The sequence below is a fragment of the Aquila chrysaetos genome, chromosome 5 (assembly GCF_900496995.4).
Source record: "Aquila chrysaetos chrysaetos chromosome 5, bAquChr1.4, whole genome shotgun sequence".
NCBI classification, from domain to species: Eukaryota; Metazoa; Chordata; class Aves; order Accipitriformes; family Accipitridae; genus Aquila; species Aquila chrysaetos.
This window is the reverse complement of record NC_044008.1, coordinates 15,470,779-15,489,260: the sequence shown is the minus strand read 5'-3', so window position 1 is coordinate 15,489,260 and position 18,482 is coordinate 15,470,779. Positions and strand designations below refer to the sequence as shown.

General features: G+C 43.5%; 1 protein-coding gene and 2 long non-coding RNA genes across 5 annotated transcripts in view; 2 read left to right on the top strand and 1 right to left on the bottom strand.

Annotated features, from left to right (window-relative positions):
- Positions 1–822: 822 nt before the first annotated feature.
- Positions 823–6,991, bottom strand: LOC121233311. The gene is made up of 2 exons (XR_005932414.1): positions 5,239–6,991; positions 823–1,841 (listed from the first exon to the last, which is right to left on the bottom strand). It is a non-coding gene; the product is annotated as an uncharacterized LOC121233311 (long non-coding RNA).
- A 450-nt stretch (positions 6,992–7,441) lies between these two features.
- The window catches only part of NAMPT (nicotinamide phosphoribosyltransferase), a 29,905-nt gene continuing 18,864 nt past the window's right edge, over positions 7,442–18,482 (top strand). For both annotated transcript variants that reach the window (XM_030014466.2, XM_030014465.2), the window contains exon 1: positions 7,442–7,604. In XM_030014466.2, the coding sequence (XP_029870326.1) occupies positions 7,545–7,604 (60 nt within the window). In that variant the 5' untranslated portion in view covers positions 7,442–7,544. The remainder of the gene's footprint in view (positions 7,605–18,482) is intronic.
- LOC121233310 lies at positions 8,092–18,259 on the top strand. 2 transcript variants are annotated; one of them, XR_005932413.1, is made up of 3 exons: positions 8,092–11,154; positions 11,311–11,490; positions 12,123–16,068. It is a non-coding gene; the product is annotated as an uncharacterized LOC121233310 (long non-coding RNA). The 2 variants fall into 2 exon arrangements; XR_005932412.1 differs by adding an exon at positions 17,335–18,259 and having other exon boundaries at positions 8,108–11,490; positions 12,123–15,352.

Here is an 18,482-nt window from a genome sequence, read left to right as displayed (position 1 = left end):
GCTCAGAGGGCTCACTGGAGAAGCACTGCATGTTACAGGATCAAGCCTAAGTAGAAAGTGTCTGAGCATGTTAACACAACCCCAGAGAAAAGACAATTCAAGGCTGAAGTTCATGTGAGGGGACTGGCTGATGTCATAAACTGTGAAACTGCAAGTCCTCTAACTGATGGGTTGTAGCAAAAAGCTGAGTGTCTGGCCCTCCACTGCTTTTTACAAATGCGTTCATTTATCTTGTTTTGCTTCAGGTATTCTCCTGCACAAACCAGTATGAATATTACAGAAACTGGGCAATCAGTAAATATGTATAATCTTTCATGTTGTCTACACAGTGAAAACAGAAATTCTGGGCAAGCAGCGTTTCTAGGGAGTTCCAGGTTTTTTTCTTTTCTTCCCAGGTAGGTAGAAATCAAATGAAGAGAAATATAACCTTCAGCTTGCTAGAACGAACATGGAGACCTGGATCATTAGAAAGTCATCTTCTGTCTTTCCAAACCAGACAACTGTCATTTGGTCCTCAGACACAACCGTGGCAGTGTGGTTGAACTTTGCATGTTCTGCTAACTCAGTGGTGTAGTGAGTGTTGTCAACCTTATATTTTTACCTAGATACACAACTGTACATCTCTCTCTCATATTTGAATACATACTGTGTATTGTGAAATGCACAACAAAAATCAATCAGTTTAGCTTCAGGTCTCCTATTCCTCCACCATACAAAGCTCAGTCATGCCCTGCAGACACTGTGTTAGTGCAGAGGCTCTAGTTTGAATCAGTCCTCACCACATCAGGTGACAAACAAACATAGAACTAGAAATGGTCTCAGTTCCAGAGGACTCATTATTTATTGTTTTACTGCAGAGCAGTAAAAACTGATTAAATTACAAATGTTATTCTAGACAGACAGCAGTAAAATCTTCACACTATGTCATAACATCGCAAATTCTCCATTGGCGAAACACTGCTGAAGAAACTATTTACAAGTACTTCTGAATCTTGAAATATATTTATCGGAAATATTTCACTCTTCTTCCTCTAAAAGCCTGATGCATTCATTATGATGAACTGCCTCAGGGCACTGTAATGAAGTGGAGGAAATTTGATTTGGGAGGCAAAGAAAATACTTTGTGCTTACTTGTTTTAAAAGCAAAAGAAACCCAGCTGTTTGGATGTTTGGGAACCTTGATGTGTGGGCAAAGCACAGGCGATCCAGTCTCATATTCATGTCAGGTCCCTTCTTGCACTGTCCCCCACACTCCACAGCCACAACCTAACCGGCTGTAGAGGGCTATTTCAGTTGCACATTAATTGTGCCATGGACGCACTGAGGTTATTAATACAAAGTTTACTGGTTCAGGTGCAGCGCTGCACAAACAAGGTTAAACAGCCGTCAGTGTTGGTTCAGATCTGGAAGTGGTTTAGCCATTTTTATATGATCTGGAACATGAAGAATAAGCTCTACTGACCTAAGCCAGCTCCATTCACTGTATATCCAGACCACAGTACAAAACCAGGAAAACTCAGAAGTGCAACACCAGCACCTTTAACTTCATGGAGCCGTGTTAGATTCAGCAAGCTCCTGCTCAGGTCTTTCTTGATCCAAGCTGGTACTAGACAGATGCACTCAAATATCCATGCGCAACACTTACTTGCCATCCAGCTCACGATGAATCTTAAGCACCAAAAAAATGCAGAGCAGATCCACTTTGAGCGGTTCTTTGTGGCGGGAGCCTCAGGACTCAGCCAAAGCTGGTAAACTGTGCTGGATCCACAGTGACTATGCAGAACCAGTCAGGCATCTCTGTAACACAGGAAACTTTAGGGTGTCCTGTGGCATTCATCCACCTGTGTGACAGCATTTTCGTTATCTTAGCTTCACATCACTCCGAACAATGAAGTGTTTGAACTTCTGTTACTCTTTGAAGAACATGCAAAAACCTCAGTACTGGTTATGCAATGCATGCCAAGAAATAAAAATTTACATGCTGTGACACAAAGCCATAATAACTATCTGAAATTCACCTCTTCCAAAAATCAAGGCAAGAAGTCTCACAGCATGTCTGGAAAGCTAGTAACCCAGCTCCCAGCAGAAATGCATGCATTGACTTGCAAAGATAAGACCTAATGGCAAGATACAGTTCTTAAGAAGGTATAAAGAAAACCTGACTTGCTGTGACTCACACTCAGAAGCACAAAACCTGACAAACATTTGAAGGTTAGCTGTGCTGAGGTGTGAGTCTTGCTGACCCAGGTTCTGCAGTCATATAAAAAACCTCTTGGTAGCCAAGTTCAAAAAAGGGCTGCTATGCCATGGACTGAGCGGGAACTTCAGTAGACAGACCATCAAGCAGTATTTGAACAGAATATTAGGGTTTTTATATATATACACACACATGCACAGACAAAAGATCTAAATATCAAATTACATATAATCTAGTGTGACTGTTCACCAGAAGATTCTGCCATCTCCTGTAAAGAGAATCTTGCACTGGATTTAACCTTGTCCTATATAATGCATAAAGCAATTTCTCTTATTTTTCATACATATCATAGTCAGTTATTTATACAGTCTGCATAGCACATAATTTTTGAAGAGAGACTTCTACACAAGTGTTTGGATAAACTACAAAGCGGAAATACTAGGCTTGCTTCATTCACTGAATATGACTTAAAATGATGTGTCAGGATTTTTTTATTCACTTCTATGCAAAATAATCTACCGCTCCATGATTCCTTGTGATTGGGATACTATTTAACAGGACTACTGATGGATACTGTTTAGCAATGAGAATTAAATCCTTGAGCCTACTAAAATCTACTTATATGATCTTAACCAATTATGTACTGATTAACTCTGGAGTCCCAGCCAGGTATCCAAGGTGAAAGAACGCTACAAGAACGCAGAGAAAACCCTGAGACACTGCAGAATGGTGTAGGATGGGAAGATTTAGGAAGGATAAAAGGATATTTAGGAGACTTAGCCTTGAAAAAAAAGTCTACAGGCTCCACTCTCTTTTCCTCAAAGCTCCACAGCAAAGAATTGTATGCACTGAGATAGAGAGTGAAAGATGTCTGATAAACTCCAGCAATACCAACCTGGCTGTCAGGCACCGAGGGACTTGGTGCCAATCATTATAAGCTTAAACACCACCATAAGTACTAATTGCACCAAACCGAAAGCACAAAGGAGTACAGCTAAAATTCTGTTCTTTCACCAGAAAAATAACAGTATTAAGAGATAATGTTGACATTTAATCTGTCAGTATGCCTTGGAATTATCACCAAGATAAAAGGAGCATGGGGGATTGGTTCAGGCTCAGAATTATTGACCAAAAGAACCAGAAACTCTTCAGGGGGGAAGCATTCAGCCTCTGTGCATAACCATGGCGTGTACAGAAATTTCAGTCGCATAGATCTTCTATGCATCTGTGATGGGACTCTCACAGCTAGATGAAATAAATATCAAGTTTTGCAATAGTGATCAAAGAATGGATGTAATATCCATCTCAATTTGGCTGTCCTTGTATACCTCCTAGGACATCAGGCTGAGAACATATTTGCAGGATAGCTTTCCTCCAAATACAGCAGCAGACTACATTATAGACTTCATATACATAAAATGCTGACTGGACACTTCTACCATGCAGAATATAATTTCTTATCAGAAATCCCTGGGGAACAAAACATAGCCCTGGAGTAATATGAAATTATTAAACCTATCATTAGAGCTTTGTTTATTAGAAATATCTAAAATGAGTACTTCTAGAAATCTCTCATATGCTGAAGGAGAATGTTAGAAGATAATTATTGAAGAACGCTGATTCTATCAGTAGGCTAAATGGTGTCAAAACAAATTTAGCTGAAGGTGCATTTAAATTGAACAACATGATTTCTTGGTGTGGTTCATCTGAAAAGAGAAGTTAAGCCCCACATACATTACAAATCCTGGTTTCAATAAGCCAGATGAACAGTCCAAAGTTGGTTTCACAGATAACAGATGACAAATACAGCACAGGAATCAAGTGTTTGAGGCTCCTGGGATTATTTCTCTTTTGCCATTGTAACTATACTCCCACCACCTACTGCTGCAAGAGTTGTATTTCATTTTTTCCAAACTTAAAATATGTTCTCTTCACCAGCAAACTGTGATTTAATATAGTTCTGTTTAGCATAATACCATTTTCTATTAATACTCTGAAGTGTCCTAACTTTACAATATTTCATTACAGATACAGCTTTAGATATGTTCATATGAGCTAAATTAAACCATTATTCAAGTTCTGGCACGTCGTAAGATACAAGAAAGAGCCAGCAGAAGGAGGAGGAAGATGCTGACAATTAAAAATTCTGTCTGAGCAAATCATCGTTAATTATTCTATTGAAGGCTTGAAGATATATCAGCAGAATTCTGTAGCGAGAAATGTCATTTTTTTTTTAAAACACAACAAGCCCTGTAGTATTTCTCCGACTATTCTAATTTCTTGCAACAGTTAACATAAAAGACTGATCTTATCAAATTATTATTATTTTTTTTTTTTACTAATCTGCCTTATATTAAAATAGACTTTCCAAACGAAAATGAAGATTTATCCTTTGCGGCAGAGAAATTTCCCCATCAAAAATACACAGATAAAGGACATGGTAAGGGGGAAAATTCTGATGTAAACGACATTACAGAAGAAAGTTTTGGGACAAAACCAGGGAGATTTGTATATAAAGGTAATTTCAGATTATCCCATAATCGTGTTGTCGCATTGATGAGACACTCCACGAAAGGAATCCTCAAAAGGAATTAAGGAGGAGTCAAGTCCAGACAACTTCAGAAAAATCATTTTACATTTAAGAAGGATGTGGGAAAAGGTAGAGCAGCTTTCTAGACTAGCATGTAAATAGCACTTTAAGATAAGTTTTGCGAATTTAATAGGGCAGACCAAGTTGGCTATGCAGCAACAAACAAGACAAAGAGGTAAGAAGGGGAAGAGCTACAGAGCGCCCTGTGAAAGAAAATGGAAATTTCAACTTTGTTTGCTGTGATGGGGAACTAACAGTAAGAAGATAACTTTGTGTCCATGGGACTGAACAAGAGCAAGAGGAAAATCTAAGACAAGAAGAGTTAGTTGCAAGTTCATGGTGGATAATAGCAATAATAGCAATTACCATTGCTACTCCCAGATTTTGTTACAGAAGAGCACACAGACAAGCTGGCAGAGGGAAGCGTACAGGAAACTCCTGATATACATACTCTCTTAATGTTTCCAACTGCTTCACTGACTTTTTCTTGCTCCATGGGAACCCCTTCCCTCCTGAGAAAACTAATGCAAGTAGTTTCGTATAGCTTGATTATTGTTAGTAGCTGTCAGTGTTTACCTTCTTTCTTTTTAAACAGTAAGTAAATAGTAAGTAGTCACAATTAAACAAAAAACCTGGTGCTTCTCTCACATGAAATGGCATAAAGCAAGAGCACACTGAAGTCAAGAGGGGCACACAAGCATAATCAAAAGGAGAATGTGGGTCACCGTGCAATTATGGGTCAAATAGGACCAATGTAGAATCAGGCCCAAAATATCTGGATCCCATCCCTGACCTTATTCTTCTCAATTTTCTTGGATATTCATATTTGTATGAAAATCTTGACTGGTGAAAACCATCCTTTCTGAATCATCTTAACAAACAGTTATTAGTTATACAATTTTGGGTTTGGATTTGTATATCATCAAATGTCAACCTAAGTGTTAATTGACCAATGGTTTTACAGAAAAGGCTAATTAAGTAGCTTTTTTAATGCAGTACTAATCAGTAGTATGGTCAATATTTAATGTTATTAATTTTCCATACATCTAATTAGCAGAGAGCAAGAAGACCACCTTCCCATCACGAAAGAGCCACGATTGTGCCAGAAACCATATTTGCTACTTGCTCCAAAGGAAGCAATGTCTCGTGTTGTCCCAGAACAATTCAAACAATAGCTAAATACAATTCAAAACCATCAAGTATTTACACAGATTAGAAGACCAAGTACAATTATGATGATGTCCAAAAGACAGCTTTTGGAAGACATATGTATCTTTACATGTCATTCAGATCAACACGGGCTTAAAAGAGGGCTAGGAAGTATTGTTCTACAGAAGAGTATCTTATTCTTCCACTGGAGGAACTGGTTCTGAACAGTGGAGGTAGATGGAGATTTTGATGCTCTGGAAGACCGGGGAGTCCCTTCCGATACGGCAATCCCAGCACTTGATAACGGGAGGCCTGACTGGAGCAGCAGCTCCTACGCTTTGCTGGTCAGCCATCGTTCTCCACACGGCAGCAACTGCAGCTCTTCTTCAAGCGCTCACGCGCGCTTTCTACTTTCCCCCAGTTCTCCACCGTGTTACTCCATCTCCTTCCCCAAACTGACTCCGGGTACGCGTCCCCTTCTCCTTTCTCCTCCTCAGGCACCCCCCGGGGCCCTGGCCCAAGCTTAGATATTGCGTCCTCGACGGCTGCCGCAGCTGTCCTCTCCTGGCAGGAGAGCGGCGGCGGTCACACCGTTAGCGGTACCCGGGTCGCCCCCCGAGCCACCTCATTCCGAGGGGCTCTGCCCTCCCCACAGAGGACCCTTCACCCCAGGGTGAAGCACGCAAGGCCGGGCCGCGCAGCCGCCCCCGGCGGCCAGCCCTGCCCTCCCTTCAGCAGTTGCCCGCCATCGGTGCGGCGGCCTGCACCTTCCCCCCGAGGCAGCTCCCACAGCCCCGCCGCCGGCCGACACAGCCCGGTGCGGCACAGGGCCCCAGGGCTCCTCGCAGCCCGAGGGAGCGGAGGGCGGGCGGGAAGCCGGCCCTCCCTCGCGGCCGCCTCGCTGCCGCCAGAGCGGCTGACCCTGGGCGCGGCACCCCGGGGTGCGCCTGGGCAGGGCCGGGCGGGGCCGGGCCGGCCCCCCGCAGGGGCTGAGGCCGCCGCCCGCCTTTTCCCGTCACCGGAGGCGGCGGCCGCAGAGAATCGAAACCGGGGGCCCCCGCGCCTGCGCACGCCCCTCCCGCCCACCCCCCGGCTGCCCCCTCTCCTCCCGACCGCCGGAGGCGTCGGCCGCTCGGCCGAGCATACCGCCGCGCTGCCGGCCAATGGCGAGAGAGCGCGCACCGGCCGCGCAGCGGCGTCACCGAGCCGGCCCCGCCCCTCCTGCCCTCCGCCCGGAACCCAATGAAAGAGAACGTGCGGGCAAGGGGCTCTTCCCCGCCTCCCGCGGTGTCACGGCCACCTCCTCCCTTCCCCTGCACCGACCGGGCGGCGGGCCCAATCAGAGCCTGCCTGGCGCCCTGACCCCGCCCCACGCGCCCGGTGACCTCACGGCACCGCCTTCGGCGGCGGAGCCGCGCGGCCAATCAGCGGTGCGGGAAGCCGCGCGCCGTCCCCGCCCCGCGGCCGTAATCCCCTCGTCCCCGCCCCGTCCCCGTCCCCCCTTTCTCCTCTCTCCCCCCCCGCCCCCCGCACCGAGCGCCTGGCGGCGGCGGCGGCGCGGCGCAGTCCTGTCCGTGCTGGCGGCGGCGCCTCCCCGGGCTCGGCGACATGGAGTGCGCTGCGGCGGGGGCCGAGTTCAACATCCTCCTCGCCACCGACTCCTACAAGGTGGGCGCGGGCGCGGGCACGGCCGGGCGGGAGGGGGTCACCTCTGCGGGCGCCCTGGCGCCGCCGCCGCACCGGACTCGCCGGGCCTGGCGCCGGGGCGCTCCTGCCGCCGGGCCGGGCCGGGCCGTCCCCGTCGCCGCCGGCTCCCTTCCCCTGCGCGGGGCTGGGAGGTCGCCCCCCACCCCTCCCCTCCCCGCCCCGCGGCGTGAGAGAGGGTGCCCGGCCTCGGGGCGGCGCGGGGGGGGGGGGACGGCGGGGGCCTGGCCGGGGGGCTGCCCCCCCCCCCCCCGCAGCCCCGAGCTCGCTGCCCCCGCGGGGTGCCCGGGGCCGCGCCGCCGGGGGCCGGCCGAGAAAAGAAAGTGAAAGCGGGCGAGGGGGGCGCCGCCGTCCCGCCGCCCTGCAGGCGCGGAGCGGGGCAGGGCGCGGGGGGCGGCCGCGGCGGGCACGGCGGAGGCGGGGGGGGCCTCCCGCCGCCAACGAGCATCCTCTGGCCCGCGGCGGCGGCCGCCGGGCTGCCCGCCCGCCCGCTCCCTCCTCCCCTGGCCGGGGACGGGAGCGGGCGCACATGTCGCCTCGGCAGGAGGGTGGAAAGCGGGCAGAGCGGTGACTCCTTTTTTCCGTGCCTCGTTTCTCCCGCTTCGCTCAGCTCGGGCGGCGAAACGGTGCCGGCGGCTGGCTGCCCGCCTGCGGCTTTGTACCTGGTTGCGAGGCAGAGCGCTCTGAGGCGCCGGCTGCCCCAAAGCGCCTGTTTCGTAGTCCTCGGCTGAGTTTCTGGTCGTTGCGGCGTCAGGTTTGCTAGGCAAGGTGTTCGTCCAGAGTAGGGAGCCGCGCTTCGCGATCCTTCCTTCGTTCCGTGAAATCAGTTGAAAACAGCGTTGCCTGATAGCAACGGCCAAGTACGGGCGCGCTCGCTGTCCGCGCTCCGGCCCGGTGGTTTCTCACCCAGAAGCTCTCGACGTGCCTCAGGACGCGAGTGCGCCCAGGCCCGAGTCCTCCTGCGCAGCGGCGCGTTAATGCGAGCATACGGTTTCTCGGCACTGGGCAGAGCCGGCGTCCGAGTCCGGTCCTACGGATGCACCCTGTGGCTGTCTCCTAGGCTGAAGAACTAACTTTTTTTCCTTCAGGGGCTGCGTTGCAATGCCAAAGAGGTTGTTGGTGCCCTCAGCAAAACTACAGTAACAGTCCTGATTATAAAGCATTTACTATGTTATAGCTCTTTAAAGATTTGACCACTCAGATGGGGTTGGGGGGGGTTACTTCTAAACAGAAGAGTTGAAAAAAGCAAATACGATGTTATGGCCAGGTCTTGTTACTGGCTAACTACCAAAGTACAAGCCTCACTATGCGCTCCGATTGCTGACTTGTGCTGTTGTACCTGTCCCAGCTCCTCTGTGATATTATTATTATTATTATATGACGCTACATAAAGATGCTCTTTTTGTAGAGAAATTCTTAACATTTGTTGTTGCTGTTTCTGGGAAGGTGTGTTGGAAGACCGGAAGACGCTGATAAATCTCGGAGCAGCTCAGTCAGAGCATCCTAACGCTGCTGTTGAGGGCTCACAAAACTGCTTTCATTAAGGGCTTAATCTAGCTACAGTGCTCTTTAAGAACTATGTTTAAGTGTTCGTTATCAAACTTACTCAAATATGGAAGATCCACTTTTCTTCCATGTCTGAGACTAATCACATTAAATACTGTAGGCCTGGGTTTAAATGGTGTCTATTTTAAACCTAATTTGCACACTGCTTTTCCTAAATTCACTGGATCTGCTCTAGGATTAGTGGTAGTGAGGAACGCTGGGATGACAGATGACCACTTTGCTTCTGGTTTGCTGTTTCATAGGAAAGATGGTGTGGTAACGTTCCAGGAGTGGTAGAAATCTTAGAGGTCCAGTAAAGGCCCGAGTTGGTTTTGGGTTTTGTTTTTTTTTTTTCCCAGTTGAAAAACTGAACTTGGATGAGGTTTTCTGTGGCAGCTAGGAGCATTTTGTATTATATTAAAAACAGTTGGAATTGTCTACTTTGCTTTGCTAGGACTATTCAAATTGTCTCCCCTCCTATATGCTTTTTTCAAAATCTTAGGAACTCCGGCATCTTTGAACAACAACGCTTAAACAAGTAGCTTCTTTTATCTCGTTAGGTAATACAAACAAACATCACTTATCTTCTCCCTGGATGGTACTGGCATTTCCTAATCAATGAAACACACTTAGCGAGAGCACTTTCAGTAACAATTGCACTAAAATATCTGGTAGTTTGCAACATTAAGCTTTTTACAGGAGTTACCAAACACTCTTACTAGCAATTAAAACAAAAATGAGAATTGATCTTATGTGTGTGTTAGGGTTTTTTAAGATATTTCTGCTGTATCCACGATTGTAGCATCTGTTTGTGTGCAGTACTGTCCGTATATGACATTCAGACTCTGAGAAAAAACAACTATCAGTTCAGAGGCTTACTTGGTGATCCTATCGCAGTAGATGCTGATCCATACAAACCAATGTTGGTGACAAAAGTCATGTGGAAATAAGCAGCTCGGGAAAAAGAAAAATAAATGTGCAGACCACCCTAAACAGTACAACCCTAGCTTAGGCAGCTGTCCGTGAGTAAAAAGTTCTGGTGTCTCAGGGTCATATCTGTCACAACTCATTAGTTTGAGTGTTAGCTCCAGTGTCCCAGTTCTCTACAGCTGGAAATTTGGCGTGGAGAGAAAACTGGTTACTGGTTTAGTGCCTATATTGACAGTTAAGCCGGCCTCCCCTCCCTCTAAACTGTTTCCCCGTCTATGTGCACATCATAGGACACTTCCTCTTAAATCAGAGAAGATTATCAGATATTCAGTTTCAAAATCTCAAAAGCTGTTTTTGAAAAACAGCCGAGTATCATGCTAATTTCTAGCATACTGGGTATTTCTAGGTAGGAATAGTTCCCAGTGGGTGAATTTCAGAGACTTGCTACACGCTGGACCCAGTACTGAGCTTCCATTATGAACTGGGGCCTACTGAATTGTACAAGCACTCCAGGATTTTGAAGCTGGCCTTCAAATTGTCCACTTTATCTCTAACCCCCATAACAAGATAAATGTTTTTACATCAGTTAGGTTTTTTTTCTTCCTGTGTGTACTTGGTTGCGTATTCTTGAGCTCCTCCAAATCCCCCAAGAGTATAATTCCTCCTGCGTGCTGGGTATTATACGCCATCCCTTCAGAGCCTGGGTGTGGGCATATGGTATGGTATGTGTGCATCCTGCTGATAAATAACAGCGGTCTTTTTAATTCTTTGGATCATAAGACTTTCAAGAGATTCATCAGTGTGGTTTTATCGGGGGAACCTCTTTGTGTGAATGTCCAGTATAGCAATGACACTTTTAATAGTAAAGTTTTCTGCTAGTGACTCAGTATTACTGAAAAAGGGAAGCATTTGAAGTTAAAATCCTTGTTGCTAGAAAGCTGCAAGTGAGGGGCCATCAGCAGGCTCCTTGAAGCTCGCGGTTGATGCTGCATGATGTGTCTATACCAAGAAGTCCCTGCAGTTTTGTCCCTCTGTGACGGTGAGGCTTCTGTTCACTCATTGCGCTTCCCAAGGAAAAAGGTCCATGCCCTTGAGTTCTTCATTCGTCTGATGTTGTTGACACACCACCTGTCCATTTTCTTTCTCTTTGATTCCCAATGCTCTGTTTATCCCGTGTTTGTTTATTTCTGCACAGACGAGAAATCTTCCAGGGTGTACGTAGTCTGAAACGGTATTGGGAGGATCAGCTCAGCAGAGCTGTGTTGTTCGGTCAGAAGATACCAGTGACTGGTGTATGCCAGGCCTGGGTGGGATGGACCATGAGCTGCAAGTGGGGAAAGGCTATCAAAATGAGGACTGAACCTTGTTCACTAAAGTAATAAGAGCTTATTTTGCTTTTACCAATGGAATATATTACTGTTGCTTGGAATGTTTCATAATTAAGCTCATAGCTATAATAAACTGCCATGCAATTACCCCATAGGAGGAGCTGACTTGCTATCTAGACTGTAAATGAGATCTGTTTCAGAATTCAGTTCTTTCTGGATGCCTCAAGCAAGCCTAAAAGATATGTTTTAACTCTGTATGCCTTACATGTTGAATTTTAAGTATTTGTCATTCGAATGACTTCTTTTACTCTGCATGGATGTAGGAGAGCAGTTACTTCTGAATACACACATCTGAGTGTGTGTTTATTGCAGGCTCTGACAGCCTGTATATTCTTTATTTAGAAGGCTAGAGGTATGCAAGGAAGAGACATGAGTACTCTTTAGGTTATTGATTTTGACTAGTACTTAATGACTGCAAAATATTCTTTTCAGTAGCCCATATATGTGTATATATGTTTTTCTTTTTTAATTAAAATCTTGTGGTGGGGGTATGAATGTGTTCTCTTACCTCCTGCAATTCTGTCAGTGGGAAAGCATTGCAAACTTCTGGCTCACAGTCCTCATAAGAAGCAGTCTTCACTCTATCTAGGTTTGTTATCTTCCAAGTTTTGATTTGCAGTCACACGGTCCTGTTACAAACCCCGAGTCATCATTGCTCTAAAGGAACACTGCAACTATACAGAATTCAGCCAATTTTTAAATTAATGGAAAGTAACCCCTTCCAGAATCATTGCAACTTTCATTGTTGAAAAGGTAAATGTTTTTCTTTTTTCCTTAAAGAACAGGAAACTTGTAGCAGTATGTGAGGCAGTACAGCTGACTATTCGCAAATGTGTAAACAGTAAACATAAGGCATTTTGTCATCTTCTTTATTATAATCTTGGATGCAAAACACACAGAAATTTTTAGTGCTAAAGAAATCTGCTGTAAAGTGTTACCTTTTTTTAAACATTGTATTGTCTCTGAGCAATTTAGAATACATTCAGTTCTAGTGCTTACACTTGACCTGGTTTTTTAAATGAATGTGGACGTGGTCATTTACAGCATCTCTGCTGATAATGTGCAGCTTCCATAGGAATTCAGTTGCTTGCATGTGCTCTCCTTAGTTTTCTTAGTACTGACTGATCTCTTAACTTTTCTTTGCTCACCTCTGGTCCTCTTATTTTTCAATACACATATAAAAGATGATGGATGAACTGGAATAGAGACATTAAAAGTGGTACAAGATCAACCTTCAGTCATAACCTGCATTAGCTTGTCCCTCTCATCTCATAAGAGCAGATATCTCCCAATATTCTCACTTTAGTTCTTAAATATTATCTTAATCTGTATTATGCTTCACTTACACATTTTTAATAAGGGCTCTGGAGTCTCTCTAAGGCTACTTTCCTATGGTAATCTGAAGCTCATGTATAACTAAAATAGTAAGATTGTACTTGACTCTTAGATATTTTTTTTTATTATTTTTTTTTAACTCACTTCAAGTGTCTTGCACTTTACCAGCTATTGTCAGATGTCCTTTCTGTTGAGTTATTGAAGATTGATTCTTCTGACGTTTTCTCTTTTGTTCAAATAAGCTTATCATTTAACCACACTAACTTTTGGTTTGGTTTTCATTTCCACCTTTGTTTGTGGTGTGCATTCCTTTTATGATTGCTTTGAAAGCTACAAAAGCATCCTTGTTGAATATAACTGCTAGTCACAGTTGTGGTTTTTCGTGTTGTTGGGTTGGTTTTTTTTTTCCCCTGAAGGGGGTCAGCACTACCTTATAACTGCTGTTAGTTATGTCTCATCCCAGTGAGGTATATCTGATAAAGCATTTCCTTCGTTCCCAAGTACTGGTTCATCTCCTCGTTGTTAATGATGTTGTTTTCCATATAGGTTATTGGCAACCTTTGCTTTAACCTCTCCATTGGCTAAACCTCATAAAGGTTTAGATAAAGCGGTCTTTCAAATCACGGCCTCTTTCCACAATGTTCCGTAACTAGTGGGGATCTTAGAGGTGCTTCACAGAAGTCTCCCCGGTGTAAATGCCAGAAGCACCACTGAAGTAAGTCATCTAACTCAGTAAGTTGTATGTGGGGGTGAGGATCCAGCATCAACAAGCCATTCCGACACTGTACCCTACAACCATAGCTCTCATTTTTAGTTGTCACGTAAACCAGGCTACCATCAATTTTCATCCACAGTGGAAAGGATATAGCTCACTTCAGTGTATGAACAAGGCTTGCAGTACAGTGACCAACCCATACCTTGGGCCCTAATTACTTGCTGCAGACCTGAAGTGCCCTAGCTGAGTGGCCCAGCTGCTGGCTGCCAGGGCCGTGCTTCTTCTGGCTCTATCTTCCACCTGTCCCTCTGATTCTTCATGTTTCTGGCTGTACAGTGCCATGGGTTCAGAAGCTCAGTTGTTCTGTACCCATTTTGCACTAAAGATTTTTCAAAGTAACTCCAGAAAGGTCAAATATCATCTCAGTTGAACTGGTGTCATCTTATCACTTGTAAAGTTATGGTGCAGGCAAGATCCTGCTGGCTAGATATTTGGGGTTTTGTTTGTTTCCTTCACTGTAGGCAGGGCTTAGAAGCATCTTTCCAATGGCTCATGTTAGCACCCATCTGACCTAGGTGAGCACCAGGAATAAACCCCTGATGGAGAATTTGGCCATGCCTCACTTCTCTACTCAGGTTAAGACCTAGTTTTCTCATGTTTTCAAATGGTTGAGTTATATAGACTTAAATAACCTTTTAAAGTCATTTCACTGCAGTTTCTTGTCCAACAAAGATTGTAGATTATAAGATTATTTGGCTTTATGACAAAGGTTTTCTTATCTAGCCTATAAAAATGCAGCTTTTACCTCAGTCATCTCTGTTTTATGATGAATACCTGTTAATTCCTTTTTCTTAAAATTTAACTCAATGTTTGGGGTAGTTTTTGGGATGGCTGATCTAAATGCAATTTGTGCTTCATGGTTTTTCTCAAATAGCTGACTTGATTTAGTTAAGTAGATGTAGTCCTTCTGGAGGTATTCTTTGTTCAGAATGTACCTTTATTTGGATGAAATTTAATAAGGAGCTATCACAACTGGAATAAAAGTGCTCTCTTTTTCAGTCATAGTACGTAACCTTGTTGTAGGTGGTTCTTCCAAGGTTGTTTGTTATGCTTTTTGTCGATAAAACCGAAACCACCGCCTTTGAACTAAATATCAAAAGGCCTTTGAAGATATTTTGGGGTTTTATTTTCTTGTAAGGGTCTCTTAATCCCAGTAGGGGCTTTTGTTTGGTTTTTGGTTGGGTTTTTTTTTTCTTCTGTAGAGAGGGGATTTCCTATTGGCTTCATAGTCACTCCTACTTATCAAGAGCCCGCCTGTACAAGTCCTGCTTCTGTCATCCCCTAACTGAAAGCATAGATTTATCAATACTGTCTTGATCTGTAAGTCACCTAAAATAAATTTCAAATACTGTCACTGATTGTTCTTTCCACTCTTCTTTAGAATACAGAAAGATGCAAAACTTCATCTGACAACAAGGAAAGTTCAGGCATTTTCTGAAGCATAGTTTTCATTGTCCAAGTCTCTTGTAGTGTTGTGTTGGGTTTGGGGTTTTTTTTGTTTGATTGGTTGGGTTTTTTGTTTTCAGTGGCATTCTTTGTGTCTCCTGTGAACTGTTCCCGCTCCCTAGAGCTTGATCCTTTTTCAGACTGTTTTTTACCACCAGGCATTTCACTACATGCCAAACCTCCTGACCACCGCTATGGTGGATGGATATTATTTCCCCATGGCCTAGAAGTCCAGAAATGCCAGCTAATGGTCAGAGCTGCCGTGATGTTTTGTGGGCAGATGCTCCTGCTAGGTATGGTGCCCTGTCTGAGAGCTTGGAAGCAAAACAGATGGCCAGATGGGTGAACAGGGGATGTAGGTCTTGTGTTTAACTTCTCACATACCTATATAGCATGCTGGTAGTAAGCGTGTGCTTGTTGGGAAGTGTGGTACTTTAAGATTGCAATTGTGTCTTTAAATACTGAGTAGTCTGTGAGAAGCCTTGCGGACACCCAAAGGGTGTTTCAGCTTTATAGATTAATAGCTTCAAAAGAAGCACAAGTTATTTTAAATTACAGATGTAAAGTTTGCTTAGATGTAAATACCTTCATTGCCAGGGATGTGTATTTTTCACTGTTTAAATGGATTCTAATGTGCAAAGAATATAATTGAATGTTACACATGTAACTTGTAAAATTAGTTCATTCTCTCTTTCAAGTACTTGAAGCAATTTAATTGATAAAATTACATTTCTATCATACACAACATTTTTATTTTGGTTTGAATCCCTAGAAATAACTATTTTCTGGACACTAGCCGGTATATATTTTCAGGTTAAGATTCTAATTTAATGTCAGAGAAATTAGCTACACCTGTGTTTTAATGTTTGAGGAACTTGAGTGGGTTTTTTTAGGTTGAAACTGCCAGCAAGGTAGTCTGGACTAGCTGTTTCCCCAGGTATGCTACATAAAGGATAAATCTGCCTGTTAGCATTCCAGCCTGACTTCAGCCCTCAAGTTCTGATTTGCAGCCGAGGTCCCTAAAAAACCCCTGTATTGAAACGCAATGGGAAGAGGTGGCACCAACTCAATGTGTGCACTGGACACCTTAAGCTAACTTGGGCCTGTAACCCGTTTGAGAGAGAGAAGCATTTAGCTGGAGGAGATGTCTTTGAACTGCAAAAGTCAAATTTTTTTTTAAAGACGGTAGCTGAAGATTATGCAAATTTTAATTATAATATAGGTTTTGGCTTCAGCAACCTGCCCATAGTCAGTAAGTTGGCTAATTAAACTTTTTTAAAGAAATCTGAGTAGGCAGTCTCACACAGATGTAGTTTTCTTTGTTTTGCTTGCACTGTTGTGGTGAGAACAACAGCGTTACATTGGTTTGCTCTAGAGCTTGTCACAAGGAATTCAGATACTGGTTTGGGGAATTGTTCCTGGGACGTCTGCTATGTACGCTTGAAGCTGGTGGGTTCTGTGTTGAGCATTTACTCTGAAATCATGAAGCTGTAGCATGCCAATAGGATGAAGAATGGAAATAAAGTAAGTTCCCAGGTGATACAATCAAATCATAAAGAAACACCAACTTAAAGTCCAGTCCCAGTCATAAAAAAGAGCAAAATTTTTCATACAGTTGCTATAACTTGAGTGGCAAAGGTGCAAAGCAAGGAGTTTCTACGCTCTGTGCTTTACAGCAGATGAACCTTCTAATGATTTGTTACATGGTCCTTTTTCTCTGAGTCCATTTAATACAATTTTTTGAAAGGGAGCTGTGCGTGTGTGTTCATATTCCCCTTAGAAAGACATGTAAAATGGAGCATATTTTTTGACTGCTGCACAGTAAGTGGAGGGGAGTTAGGGGGTGTTTGTGTTAAGTTTGTTTTATTTGGGTTTTTTTTTCCTTTAAACACAATGATATTCTGAAGAGAGTTTTCTGTGAGCTGGCAGTGTGATTTACTTTTTTGGAAGTTCTGCATAGAACTAGGAAAGGACATGTTATAATTTGTTAAGACATTTATTAACAGCTAGAACTAAATCTAAAAGCCAGGTTTTGTCTTTGGGTCTAACATTACTACTCTTAAACATTCTGCTTTTGAGTGGCTGTGGAATTGGAACAGAACAGGTTAGTGCTCCATTAAATGCCTGTGTTGCAGTGTTTTGTTTGAAGTAAAGGCAGAAAACTTGCAATGACAAGCTTGGGTTTTATTTGATTGGCCTTGAAAACTTCATACAAATAAAGATAAAGGAAAGATCTGAAAATTGCCCTTTTTGTTATTTGAATGTTTCCTTGCAGCATTGGAAACACAACTGTAACAGCATTGTGCTGGTATAGGAGAACTGAAAAACTCAGCTGAACAGTCTAGTTCATTGTCTAAACTGAGTGAAATACTAACTATAAATGGCATTTGAGAGGAAAACAAAAACTGTATTTTTAAAATCCTTTAATATACAGGTTTAGCAATACAGGTAAGGGAAACCTTCAAATATTTTCTTTTGAAAGTGTCAGAGGTACATTTAAAAAACCAGGACAATAAGGAAGAAGTGGTAAAATTATCCCTTTTACAATTCCTTGTGATACGATAAACATTTTTAAGGTGATTTTAGAGTAAGAAGTAACAGCAAGAAACTTACAATGAACTCATGCTCTAACCTATAAATCTGGGGTTTTGGAAAAATTCAGACATGAATTTCACACCTGTTTGAGTTTTGTTCTGATGTATGATGGTGCTTTACTTGGCCGTAGGAACAGTTTTCCCTTATGGAATGCATAGGCTTGTTCACAGACTTTTTGTCATAATCTAAGAAAACTTTTGATAGCTTCACCTTTGGAAATGCCTTAAGCTGATTTATGTATCCTATAATTTATCACTGATAGTATGAAATTTATGTCATTGTATGTTCTTTTTGTTTAATGTGGAATTACGGATTTTGCATGGAGTTTGCTTTTTACACATTAGGAGGTAAAATTTTGCAGGTTTAAGTTGTTAATGTTTAGAGTGTAATTGTTTCAAATGATATATTACTCAAATTTCTGCGTAGATTTACTATCATTAGCTAAAAAAAGCTGTTATGGTTGAATCCAGGATAACATTGTATGTTCATATGACCAGTTTCCATGTGATACACACTTACAGGCTGCAACTTTTCATGCTTCCTTTATGCTGAACATGACCTTTTTCAAACACTGGAAACAAGTCCATCTAGCAAACTTTGTGGGAAGGTACAAACCTCAGGTAGATTTTAACAGCATTACTGACAGTAACAGGTTTGTAAGCTGGCTTTGATGTAACTGGGACTTGAGAAACCCACTCTGCTCATGGTGAATGAGATGCTTGGGTAAGGGCCGTCGTCAACGCCTTCTTCAGTCTGGGTAGCGTTTATTTGAACTACGTGACTATAGCCTTCAAAACTTCAATCAAATACAAGCAGGTACCTCCACTT